This window comes from Dipteris shenzhenensis, chromosome 30 (genome assembly GCF_047967505.1).
Source record: "Dipteris shenzhenensis isolate YYH24624 ecotype China chromosome 30, Dip_SZ_1.0, whole genome shotgun sequence".
Lineage (NCBI taxonomy): Eukaryota > Viridiplantae > Streptophyta > Polypodiopsida > Gleicheniales > Dipteridaceae > Dipteris > Dipteris shenzhenensis.
The window spans coordinates 42694684-42707429 of record NC_141625.1 but is presented as its reverse complement, the minus strand read 5'-3'; the positions used below and the strand labels follow the sequence as shown (position 1 = coordinate 42707429).

Below are 12746 nucleotides of genomic sequence, written 5' to 3'. Positions count from 1 at the left end.
TATATGAGAAATCAAACAGATGAAAAAGTGTGATTTGAGTGTATGGCAAGAGACGGATGGCGGATGATAGTAAGTGTATGAAATATAAAGCAAAAGAAATCACTTATCTGGCTCTTTGATCGGATGTAGAAAAGACCAGAGTGGGAGATATGTGAACGATGATGTCACTCGTAGTCGTCTTTGTGCTCAACCACTCTCCAATTAATTGCATGGTGATTTCATGGTTCCAAATTGCCTCCTTGATTCGAGCGTTTAGATTCAGTTGTGGTCTTCACCTTGTTGGGGACTCATTGGGGAAAATTTTATCTTTAGAGTGGCCTCGTAACTTGCTGATTTCCTTGAAAAAAAAAATCCTTTAAAGGGATTTTTTTTTTTTTTTGGGAACCTTGGGGCTCTCTCTTAAAATATAGACCTTTGATTCCTTTACCCTTTCTTTGTATGTGGTGAAAGGGATCTTTGACTTGGCAGCATGCATAATCTTGATCTTGCCAAACTCAAGACTGCAGGTACTAAAAGACTATTGGCTCGGTTGTCTGGGCACCGGCGATCAAGAAAATTTTATAGGCACGGACTCTGGAGTATAGTGCACAGTGTGACAATCCATGCGATGGTGCTCTGGGCCTTTGGCAATGCAACTGACTGCTCACTCTTGAATGCTCCCAAGGGTCCTTCTGCATTTCAAAATCCGCATGCACAATGGCTGCTCCAAGTCTATAGGCACTTGAGTATGATGGCAAGTCATAGACTCGCAGTGCATCGAGACTCTAGAGTCCACAGATGGGTGCGCGGGTTGAGATCCTAGGCACACAGTCCAAGATTGGGAGGCGGCTTTGCAAGGGTATGCGAGCAGATCTTAGAGAGCTAAGAGGGAGTCACAGCCTTAAACAAGGCGTGGATAATTGAGATGGTTGTGACGGTAGCAGATTGCACGTTGAGTAGAAGGAAGAGCCGCAAAGGAGAGTCTACAAGCCAGCGGTACTGTTTAATGCATGGGCAGCATGGTACCTAGACTCCTAGAGTCCTGGCTCCTCACGGACAAAAGCCTGCTCAATTGAATCGGCACACAAATTTCTTTGTAGAGTTTTTTCTACTATTCGGAAGGTTGCGCCACTATTCTGAAGTCTTTTCAAGGTTGTGCATTTGCTTTGTAGCATTGGCCCTTCTGCCACAGGACTCTTCTTGAATAATGTTCTCTCTCTTTTCTTTTTTCTTTTCAAAGCTCATAGTCCCAAGCGTTAGTAAAGGCTCTCCATAGTTCAAAACATGTGTCCTTTTTGAGTACTGAACTCAGCCTTAATGTCACTGAGTTTGAGGCAAGCTCTTTGAAGTCTCTTTTTTTTTTTTTAAAGGATTTTGTCTTCTTCCCAACAATCCTAGAGCATAGCCTTGCTCTAATACCACTGAAACCAAAAGGAGATCTTTCCACACAAAATTCACCACTTAATCAATTGGAGAAGGAGAACAGAAATCACACCACGAAATTAATAGCAAACTGGGTACAATCTCACCCCCCTAGATGAGTGGCTCAGGCTTCCTCATCTAGAGTATTTGTGATATTTCATAAAAGCACAGGAGCCAAAATCATCCCTCTCTTCCAAAATGAGGAATTTGCTTTACATAGCCATCTTTGGGCCCAAATTTGAATTATGTCCATTCCAAAATATATTGCTCAAACTTGCAATAATGAAGAAATACAATATTGGCCCATGGCCATAAATGATGCACTATGCGACACCTCGATCACAGTCCCTCGCACTAACTCCAATCCCTCGCTATGAGTTCCATCACCTGTACTCAAGCCTCTTATTACATTAGTTATTTACAATCAATTGAACGAATCATCGAATCATCCAATCCCAACATAACCGCGCTCAAAGCATAATAATAAAGCACAACACCAATAGTACTAGCGACATCAGTATTAACATGGAATCACCCACAATACTGACCATCTAGCATGCAAAAACACAAGCTAGTTAGGCATCCCCAACTAACCACACAAAGTATCCACTAGACCCCCGCCGTGTCCGGTGCACTCCTATGGAATACTTTGCCAAAGTCACGCTTGACTCAAATACTAATGTCCAAAGCAAGATCTATCAGAAATATAATTTATGTAGCAACCACTCCCATATTAGTCAGGCGTGCTACTGAAATGATATCTCATTTCAAATTGGGAACATATAGTACTCTAGAGAGTAAAAAATTATCACCTATTAGTAACGTGAATTCCACGTCCCCAACTCCTTCGATGGTGTGTTCGGTGTCATCACCCATTTGAACAGTTGTGACGGAGGTGCATGGCTTGTAGTAGATGAACCAATCCTTGTGATAGCTCATGTGATGATTTGCTCCGCATACACCCCCCCTTGCCCGCATCTCACATACCTCCCCCAACTTGCGTGCATGTCGCGTACCCCACTCCTCTTCCCCAACACCCCCCCTTTGCGCGCATGTTGCCCTCGCCCCCTGCCTCCCACCCTCCCCAACACCCCCCCTTTTGTGCACATGTCACATACCTCCCCCTTACATGCATGTCGCCTACCCCCCCCACCGTACACCCCCCTCCCCAACCACCCTCCCCCCCCCTTTGCGCGCCTCCCCTACACCCACCCCCCATGCCCCTCCCCTTTGTGCACATGTCCTGTACCCCCCCCTCCCACGCCCCATGCCCCCCAACCCACCATGCCCCTCCCCCCCCCTTGCGTGCATGTCATGTACCCCCCCCCCTCCCCTACAACAGGGAGACAACACTTCCAGCCACGATCATATGTTCTCTCCTGAAAGGCATGCATGGTCTCAACTACTTTTGCATTTGGATCTGGTTAACCTTTGGAAGGAATTGCAGCCTTTGTCACCGGGCTACTCTTTTCAACATAATGCTCTTTCCGCTTATCAGGCAAGACTGGATCGTTGGTATAGTGTCGCTCCCCAACAAAATGGGGATTTCGCATGCAAAATGTGGATTGACTATGCCTTTGTGCATTCAGACCATGCACCACTATGGCTGTGGTTATCTTTTCATAAGATGCCAGATGATAGATTGCCACAAAGGCGACATCTAATCATCAACAATAGTTATTTGCAACATGCTGAATTCAAGGCAATGGTTACTAAAGCAGCTCATTGTCTTTCCTCTAGCAGCCATCTTCATGCTGATGATGCCTGGGCTTCTTTTATTTCTACCCCTTTCCCACCCCCCACCCCCCCCCCTCCCCTACACCCCTTTCCCACCCCCCACCCGCCCCCCTTGCATGCATGTCAAATGATATGCATATTTGTCTTTCTTGTCCCATTCTTCCTGTGCTTGGGCAATGGCAGGATCTATTACAAGTGCGGACTCTAGTGGTGCAGCTGTAGATCCCACTGTTGGTGCTATAGCAACGATGGGATTGGAGGTACTGCTAGCTAAAACGTCCAATGGTCTAGGTTTAGACCCATCTACATACTCCGCTTTGTCTTGAATTACAAAAATGATCTCCATTTGGTATTTCCATGTACCATAATTGGAGTTGTCTAGCTTAGTTGATGCCTCCAAATTGAAGTTGCTAGGGTGACACGGTGCAATAAATATACTCAAAGTGCCTGCTGTGAAACCATTGTTTGATGTGCACGAAAGTTGTGAATGACTTGAGATCTGATCGTATTGGAGAATTGCTCCATGGGGATTGATGCCCATGTCTCCTTAATGAATGTGCAGTTTGGAGACCACTTGGAACCTCATCATGTGTCGCAAGAAAGGCCACTTGGATCCTCACTCTTTATGAAGAAGAGACCATGGAAATCGATTTAGCGATGTTGATACCGAAAGTTGTGTTATCTCCAAACACATTGCCACATCCACAATTGCAAAAAAAAAAAAGGACCAAACATGTCGATTCCATTACCCTTTAGCACAAAGAACACAACATAAATTCTTAAACCACTAAAAAATGTTACAAAACAATAATAAAAACACTACAAAAACTATGCAATGCATTAAACTCTATCACAAATTCTGATGGTTGGCACCTTGCACAATTTTAAAAGACCTTAACTTAGATGAAAGACAATACATAAAATACCTTCAAATTGGCTTACAAAGGACCAATCTCTTCTTAAGAACACCACTACGTAGCATATGGACAAATTCCTTTAACAAACAGGTAGCACCTCTTTGGGCAAGCAAACATAGACACATAGTTTAGACTTGACCTTTACATAACCGCAAGCTACTACCCATCATACATCATAAAAGTTGATAACACAATCATAAAAGGCTTACATGACAATGCTAAATGTGAATCCAAAAACTCAAAAGCACATTCTTGAACATGCAACAAATGTCAACACAATAAGTATTGTACATAATACTTTTGCTACCAATGTATCGTTCATCAAGACCATTCCAATCCATCAACACATCACCGCTAAAAAATCATGATTTCATTCTAAAACCACATACATTATTGCAAAACCTCAGACATTATTGCAAAACCTACCAAGTGATTCTATTGATATCTTCTATCCATCTACAATCAACGAGTGCATTCATCATCTAATTTCCATCAAAAACTTATCATTGGATGAAGTATTATCATATGATAACATGCACACATCCATTTAAAAATTAAAGAATCCACAAATCATTTGATACATGCACTACAACAAGACAACTACGATCGCGCGGGGGATTCTACTGCTACTTCCACAAATCACAAACACCCTTTAATTTAATTCCCGATGTCATGACCAAACAAAATAATATCAAGAATAGATACTCCTCTTTATACCTTTTGCAAGATGAGAGACAACATGAAAATTTAGAATGAAACATGGCATGATGCTTTCACAAGAAACAAGCTACCAAAAAAAAGGTTCAGAATAAGTTTACATGCAAAATTGCAAACAATCTCTAACAATGACAGTATACAATGGAGTGAGATAGAGCATAGAGCTCACAAACTAGCAACCAAAGTGGACAACACACTCTAGGTAGAAGCTTTCCAAAGTGCAACATTACTTAAGCCAATAATAATAATCAATGTGACACTACATGACCCTACTCCTAATATAGACGCCACCACTATAAATGAGATAATACCACAAAAAACCATAGAATGCCCAAAGTTCAAAGAAATTCAGTTGAAGCATGTCAGATTCTCATAAAACAATTCAATTGAAGCATGTCAGGTTCTCATGACTAGAATACCATAATCAAATTCCAACTTTGAGTCAAAAGAAAAGGCTAATTTTTATAACATAATGCATAGAAAAATAATAAGCCACACCATGCATAACATATCTTCATCATCATAGGAGTAGGAACAAGGAAAAGCATTGTGATAACTAACTAACTAACTAGAGGAACCACTAACTAGAAGCTACAACCAAAAACCAGGTAACAATCCTATAAAGCTAAAAGTGTCAAAATTCGCATGCAACATAGATGGAACCATAATACACGCATCTTTATCTATCTTTGTTAATTACAAGAATTGTACACACTTACACTTACAAAATAACCCTGAACAAGAACCTTCTATTAGTGATAACAAACTTGACATGCTAACCAAAGTTTATAACGAGCTCCAAGTAATAATAATTGATAAAATTTCTCTAGTAGGCAGTAGAGTGTTCAAATTCATTGACCAAGGATTATGTGGTGTCATGCATATCCAACATCTACCATTTGATGGCCTTGATTTTATTTAGTTGGCAACTTGCACCATAATTTCCCCATAAAAGACAAGTTAATATTTTTAAAAACATCAGTGTGCATAATTTTGGCAAAACTACTTACATCACAGTTTGAGTCAAGACAACCCAAACTTTGGAAACATCTTGAATAGGTTCAAAATAACAACACGGATGGATGACAATGTCGACAACATAATGTAAGGATCTTCCACATAACTCAATAATTCCACACTTGTTCTACTTTGCAAGATCAACCAAACATCACAAAAACCTCATAAAAAATAGCAAGAAACCCATTCACATTCCATGCAACCGAAATGCACAATAACACATGCCCTAAACATCTCTACCTACCCAATAATACCAACTCTTATGCCAACCATGACATGATCAATCCAACTATAGTTCATGGAGAGGTTAAAGATCCAGGAGTTATAGAGACCTCTATGGAATCATCCATTTTAGTTCATGGAGTGGTAAAAAGCTCCAAGAGACATAGAGAACCTTTTTGGAGTCACCCTCTACTTTTGAGAGGAGCTCCACAAAGAATAAATATTAAGCAAGATCATTCATTGTTCTCAATCTGGAAAGGAAATGGAATGGGGAATGAGAAAGCATAAAATAATTCATCTAGTCAAAGCCAAGTAGTACTTAACAACAAGAACAAAGATTTGGACAAGCAAAAACCTTCCAAGGATGACAAATTCCCAATCCATCACAACTAAAAGATAATGAAGAGGTTGAAGGTTTATCTATTTGTGATACCATTGAGTACTTCACTACATACAAGATTGGCAATTTGATCGTAGATATTTGGCTAGCAAAGAGAAACCCCTAAGGTGAGTATGGAGCATGGAGCATATGATGGATCCAAAGGTGAGCATGGAGCATATGATGGCCTCACCGATAGATTAACCTCCCAAGAGAGACTCTAAAGCCAATCTATGTGGAAGGACTTTTGCATGGCAAGCTAGACCTCTTAGGAATTTTTTTGCATGATCTTATAAGGACATGCAAAGTGTGCCTCCAAAAGTAATAACACACACAAACCCCATCAAGGAATATGCAATTTCAAATTAACAAAGAACTTACACAATGAATCCCAAGTATGCCAATGAGCTGGCTAAGCAAGAATTGAAAATGCTAATAGAAGTTGATCTCATTTATGAAATCTAGCATGCAAATCCGGTCTCACCGCCATCATATTAAAAGATTATGAGAAGATAATGGTATGTAGAAACTCAAGAAAAGTCATGTTAGACACAATTTGAGACCTCTTCCCTTTCCCATTCATTAATGGAGTAGCAGGAAAGGAAGCCTTGACCTTTTAAGATGGCTTTTTAAGGCACAACTAGGTTCTCATCGGCCCAAAGTACAAAAAAATAACATTTTCCACGTAATGGGGGATGTTTGCAACTAAGCTCATGCCCTTTAGCCTCATTTAAAGTTTGGTTGTGCTACCATCAAAAACTAGCTCCAACAATTTATGGAAGTTTTCATGGATGACCTATGTAGCACTCTACATACAATGACCTTTTGAAATGCTTAAAAGAAATCTTTGGTCTTTGATCAATTCTACTTATATTATATCCCCCTCAATCTTATCAAATGATAATTTATGGTCTTGTGCACATTGTGCTCGGATCAACTATCCCACCTTACATGAAGAGAAGTCCCCTAGGTGTTGATGATGATGACATTTCAAATTCGATAACTCTCTAGCATGGTTTTTTAAGCAACTTCCATTGTCTACTATGAATTGTTTCTACTTACATGCCTTATTATTGATAATTGTCCCAAAGGCAAGGTCTAAAATGGGTGTTCGATTCAATTAGCCCCTCTAATGGGCACATAAAGTGATATTTAGTCATAATGTAAAAATTATAGATGTTAAAATAATATTGAAGGCATCTAATTAAAGTCTAATCTGAACATGATAAGTGTCATGGCTATGTTCATAACTCAAAACTTGACAATGGTCTCGTGATGGCAATTTAATAAGATGTTGGAAATACTTCATTATATTTGGTTTATAATTTGTCTACAAATCCCTAATATTATGGAACATGGTTACTAGCAAGTCTACTCATAATTTCACATTCGATCATGCACAAGTGTGTGTGCGCACATGCGTGACTGTGCGCAGGCCTACCTACGTGCGCATGCACACACATACATGAAAAGATTTGTAGCATTTAAAACATAAGATTAGAAGCCCAGCCCAATTTATGGCTCTAAGAAGTGCCCGTGAGAAGCTCGAGCCTCCAGGATAGCTCTAGGATAATTGAAATAGTCTTTTAGAGTGGTAAATTGGAAGGGTTGTAGGCTAACCATAGAAAACCCTACTATATACACTGTGTTGCCTTTGAAGCTCATTTTCACTCAAGCTTAAACCCTTCCCCCTCCCCCCACCTCTCTCTCTCCCTCTCTCTCTCTCTCTCCCCCCCCCCCCCAACACACACACACACACACGTCCTCTTATAATGACCTTGTATTTATCATGTTTCAAGTTTTGCTTGTTGGCTGCAAAGCTTGCTTGCACAATTTTAGCTTGCCCTGTGTGCTTTCTTAATACTTAGTTATAGTCATTTGCCTTCTTGCTAAAAGATGCACTAGTTTCTATAGATGGTATGTCATTTTAGAGGCCTAGAGCTAATTGAGGGGATAGGGTAAGTCATATCTAGCTTCTTCTCAAGAGAGGCTCATAGAAATATCCAGCATCCATAGCCATAGTTAGCCATGGACAATGCACTGAACTTTGCTTCTAGCTTATCCCATGCTTATAACACCTTCGTCAAAAACTTGCCCTCATCATCAAATGTAAGAAAACCCATACAATAATTTTAAGGAACAAGCACAATGAATTGGAATATCCATCAATCTAATCATTGCTTTTGTCATAATGTAACCTAGTATACATAGTTTGCTCAAAGTGGATTATTGCTTTGTTCCAATCTACTCCATTCTTCTATATTAGCCTCCATTAAAAATACGACTAACATAAGAGTATAATGCAATAATCATGCCTAAGAAGAAGCCAAGGGATGCTGATATTCCCAACAATGCATTATGGTCCTCTTGCCTTCAAACCATTATACTCAATAAAAGTAAGTCTGTGATCTCAATGCTTCTATCTAGGGTTTCATAGTGACCATTGCTAAACTATTCTATTTGTACCATCCTAAAATTTATTATGCATTTCTAGCTATATCCTCTTTGACATTACCTTTAACACTTTAATTAGGTCCTTAACTAAGTTATAGCATAATATGGATTCATCATCAAGAGTTCTATCGTAGCAACATCCCTCACATGCTTAAGGTGAACACTCATATAGTCTATCTAACAACATCCACTGTTTTTAAAAATATTTCGTATCTTACGGATGGGATGTGGATTCAAGATATTATAGCCATCGTCTATATAAAGTTAACATTTGTTCATATCTATACAGTATCAAATTAATCTCTTTCAACTCCAGCTCTACAGAGATTGTAGTGACAACCATCCTTGTCCATGAGCATTAGTTTTAAAAGTGAACACATGCAAATAAATGTGGAAGCACGGCAACAATTAGTAATGATACAATTCATTCATGGCATAAGGAGATCCATTGGAGTACAAAGAAATTAAAACCATTTATTTGAAGTCAAAATAAATAAAAGCTAGGAAAAGACTTAGTTGAGTTGAAATTAATATACCAACAGTCAATAAGAATAAATCCCATTTATGGCATAAAGAGGTCCATTGGAATGTAAAGACAACAAGGTGGCAAAACCATAATAGCCTTGCTTTTAACAAGGCAATCAGTAAGTCCCCATTTGGAGAGAATGTAAAGTAGCTCATACAAACATTACAATAAATTTTTATAGGGGAGGGAGTTATTTCTTCCTTTGCAATACACAATATTTGTTTGGCATTTAATTATTAACACATGACAGTAGTTTGTGTGTCATTGGGTATCAGCATAGATGTGCACATATCTTTGGTCAAAGGAAGATGAGGTGCACATAAGGCCATTGGGTAGAGAGCAGAGAGGTGTTTGTCTTATACAATAATAATGGAGAGGTCATTGCTTTATACAATAATAGTAGAGAGGCAAGGGTGTATTTTATGACCTTGTTTAGAGGAATGACAATTTCCAAAGGTTTTCTTATGAACTACTTGTTGCACTATTGAAAGATAGAAAGATTCAACTTAGAAGGTGCGAAGGTGTTGTGATTAAATTGTAGTTGCAGGGCTTCTTTGCGTGGCTAACGGAAAGATTTATGGGGTTGGGCTTGGCAAGGAAAGTTACGAGTAGGGGATCATGTAGAGTTTTCATTTGCAAGGAGAAATTATGGGAAACAATTACCATTTGGTTTCTATATAAGTATTATAAGCTTACAAAGTTGAAGTATGCAAATGAGGCAAGATTACAAGATGGCCCTTTGATGTTATCGTGTCCCCTACGAGAATGTTGCTATTCCTTGGTCCATGCTTTTGTAGCATACAGTCTAGTTTGTGCTTTAGAGCAATGGTAGTATCTCTATATATTTTTATGACCTGAAGGTTTTATATAGTTCTTTGCATGTTTGCAATGTGTAAAATAAACTGTCAATCTTGTAAAATCCCACTAAATATTGCTTACTCGAACAACTTCAAATTTGTGGTAGGTTTTGTGGACATTATTCAGTTTCTTGCTCTATTTTGGTAGCACTATCTTATGGGTTCCTTATTTTGAACCTTTTGCCACATGTTACATGCTTATTGAATGCTTTTTTGTCTATCTTTTGTTTTGATGCATTTTTTGTAATTCCTTTGAAAACTACTACGCAAGCATGCCCCCTTGTTGCTTTGATTGCTACACTTTTTTGGTGATGTGAAAAAGGGTGAGGGACAAGATGTTAAACTATTGTCATTGCATTTGCTAAGTGGCTACGTGCCAAGGCACACATTCCCATCAAGCCATAGTGGATGGTGCAAAGGGTGAAGCCCCACGATCAACTATTGCAATGGCAGATTGACATACTCTCCCTAGCTCAAATGCAGCTTCGAAAACTTAATCCATAAAGAACAAGCTAAGTTTGTCACTTGAGGTAGGGCTCATACAAAAGCATCGAGGGTTGTAGTAGGATTTCGTATGAGTGAGATGGAGGTAGCCACGTGGAAGCTTCCTGTATCATGTTGCAAATCCAGTGATTGTGGTGGAGAGCGAGACATTTGTGTGACCTCAAATTTGTGAGATCGGAAACGAGCTTCGTTTGGCCAAATGATTTGATTCTCAAATTTTGGTCGTGAAAAGCTTTTTGGAGATCGGAGCAGCTTTGCTGAGATGTTGGACCTGGAGCAATTCGGTGTGAGCTCATACTCTGGAGATCGTGTCAATGGGACGTTACAATTTGAAATGCTTTCGTCCTGCAAAGCTTGGAGATCACCTCATCGTAGCAGTTTTGTTGCATAATGGTTTATTCTCACGGCCAGCTTGTTTGCAGATTGATAACCCACTAAAGGAGACAGAAGGGCATCCTATTGTGGAAAAGAGTTTTGAGCTCAAATTTGTGGTCTGCAAACCCTCGAGAGTCGAGACCGCTAGGTTGATTCCCACAGCATCGGTCTGTGTAGATTTGTCGCCCGCTTGAAGCATCGGTGATGAGCTATCTTTGACTCGCAAATGCTTGTGAAATAGCTTTTTCAATTCCGTTCGCCATTGTCCAAATGCTGCAGAATCCAGAACACAAGTCCTCTCAATCCATTATGAGCTCGGATATAAATCAGAGGAAACACGCACTTCAGCTTGGATGAGCTTGAATCTTCAGGCTTGGATTGAGAAGCCCATTCTCCTCTCCATTTCCAAGAACATACTGACGGCTGTAAAACCAGGGGAAAGATGAGCTTCAGCTTGGATGTTTAGATGCTTTATGAGCTCGAATCTTGAGGCTTCGATTTTGAAAAGGACACTCTATTCTCCAATTCCAATCGCCAAATCAATTTACTTCACACCCACGGTGCTTTGCACTCTTCAACTCATTTTCAGATTCCTGTGTCACAGGATATCCAAGCAGAAAACTGTCATTGCATTCAAAATCAGAAAAGTGTCACAGGGCCGGTTTGTGATAAAGTTACACCTCCATTGTTCGAACGTCTTGCATAATTAAAACTTGCCTTCTGAGAATCTCTGTTCGCCGTCTAGTTGAGCCGATACAGTCCAGTCTAAGTATTATTGGCTGAACGTCTACTTCGAATACAAACCGGTTAGGTTCAAGCCTGCTGATTATCATTCTTTTTTCCAACGGTGGCGTGCCAAATCAGTCCTCGCAATGGCAGCATTGGGGCTGACAAAGTCCTGCCTTACATACAGATCGCCGCCGTTAGCTCACTCCTTACTCCTCCACAGCCGAAGCAGTTGGGTGAGAGCCAATGCAACGCACACGTTTACCAATCACCGCATTTGCTGCTTCGCCTCCGGGGATATGAATGCTGCCGAAAGTTATGCAATTCAAGAAGCTGATACGTTTTCCAAATATTCAGGTTACATAGCCGCAGCAGCAACTTCCGAGGCTGAACAGTTGAATGAGTATGATGCGAAGCAGATAGCTGCAATATATAAAAGACGCCCATTTTTGCTGGGGCGTCGGATACTCCAAATCACTTCCACGCTTGGTCGTTGGGCTTCTCTCCGTTATTTGGACTCAATTTTAGGACGCTCCGAAGTCATGTTCAAGGTAATTCTTTCATTTTTTGTCTGTTAGGTGCAGTTTTTTCTGGTCTATAAGATGCCTGTGTGTGTGCGCACTCAGGAAAGGGGGGGGGTGAGGACCGAGCCACTAGTGCTATAGCATCACAAATTAGCATGAAGGGTTGCCATTGACCTGTCACATGGCTAATCATACAACGTCCTTCAAATGTTATGGCTGTTGATGATTTATGCACACGCGCTTGTCCTCATGCAAAGAAAGAGAGAGACATCCTCACCTCCTGTTCCCTTGCTCGGGGGGCATCCAAGCTGCAGACACACTCACATGCGAGAGAGAGAGAGAGAGAGAGAGAGAGAGAGAGAGAGAGAGAGAGATACTTCTGGAGTAATA

At 40.3% G+C, this 12746-nt stretch overlaps 1 protein-coding gene across 4 annotated transcripts in view; it reads left to right on the top strand.

Annotated features, from left to right (window-relative positions):
* Positions 1–10864: 10864 nt before the first annotated feature.
* LOC147882156 (Protein kinase superfamily protein) overlaps positions 10865–12746 on the top strand; it is a 125136-nt gene continuing 123254 nt past the window's right edge. For 2 of the 4 annotated variants that reach the window (XM_087401572.1, XM_087401570.1), the window contains exons 1-2: positions 10865–11015; positions 11154–12383. In XM_087401572.1, the coding sequence (XP_087257698.1) occupies positions 11979–12383 (405 nt within the window). In that variant the 5' untranslated portion in view covers positions 10865–11015; positions 11154–11978. Of the gene's footprint in view, positions 11016–11153; positions 12384–12746 lie in introns of those variants that run through there. The other 2 variants (XM_087401571.1, XM_087401574.1) reach the window with 2 other exon arrangements.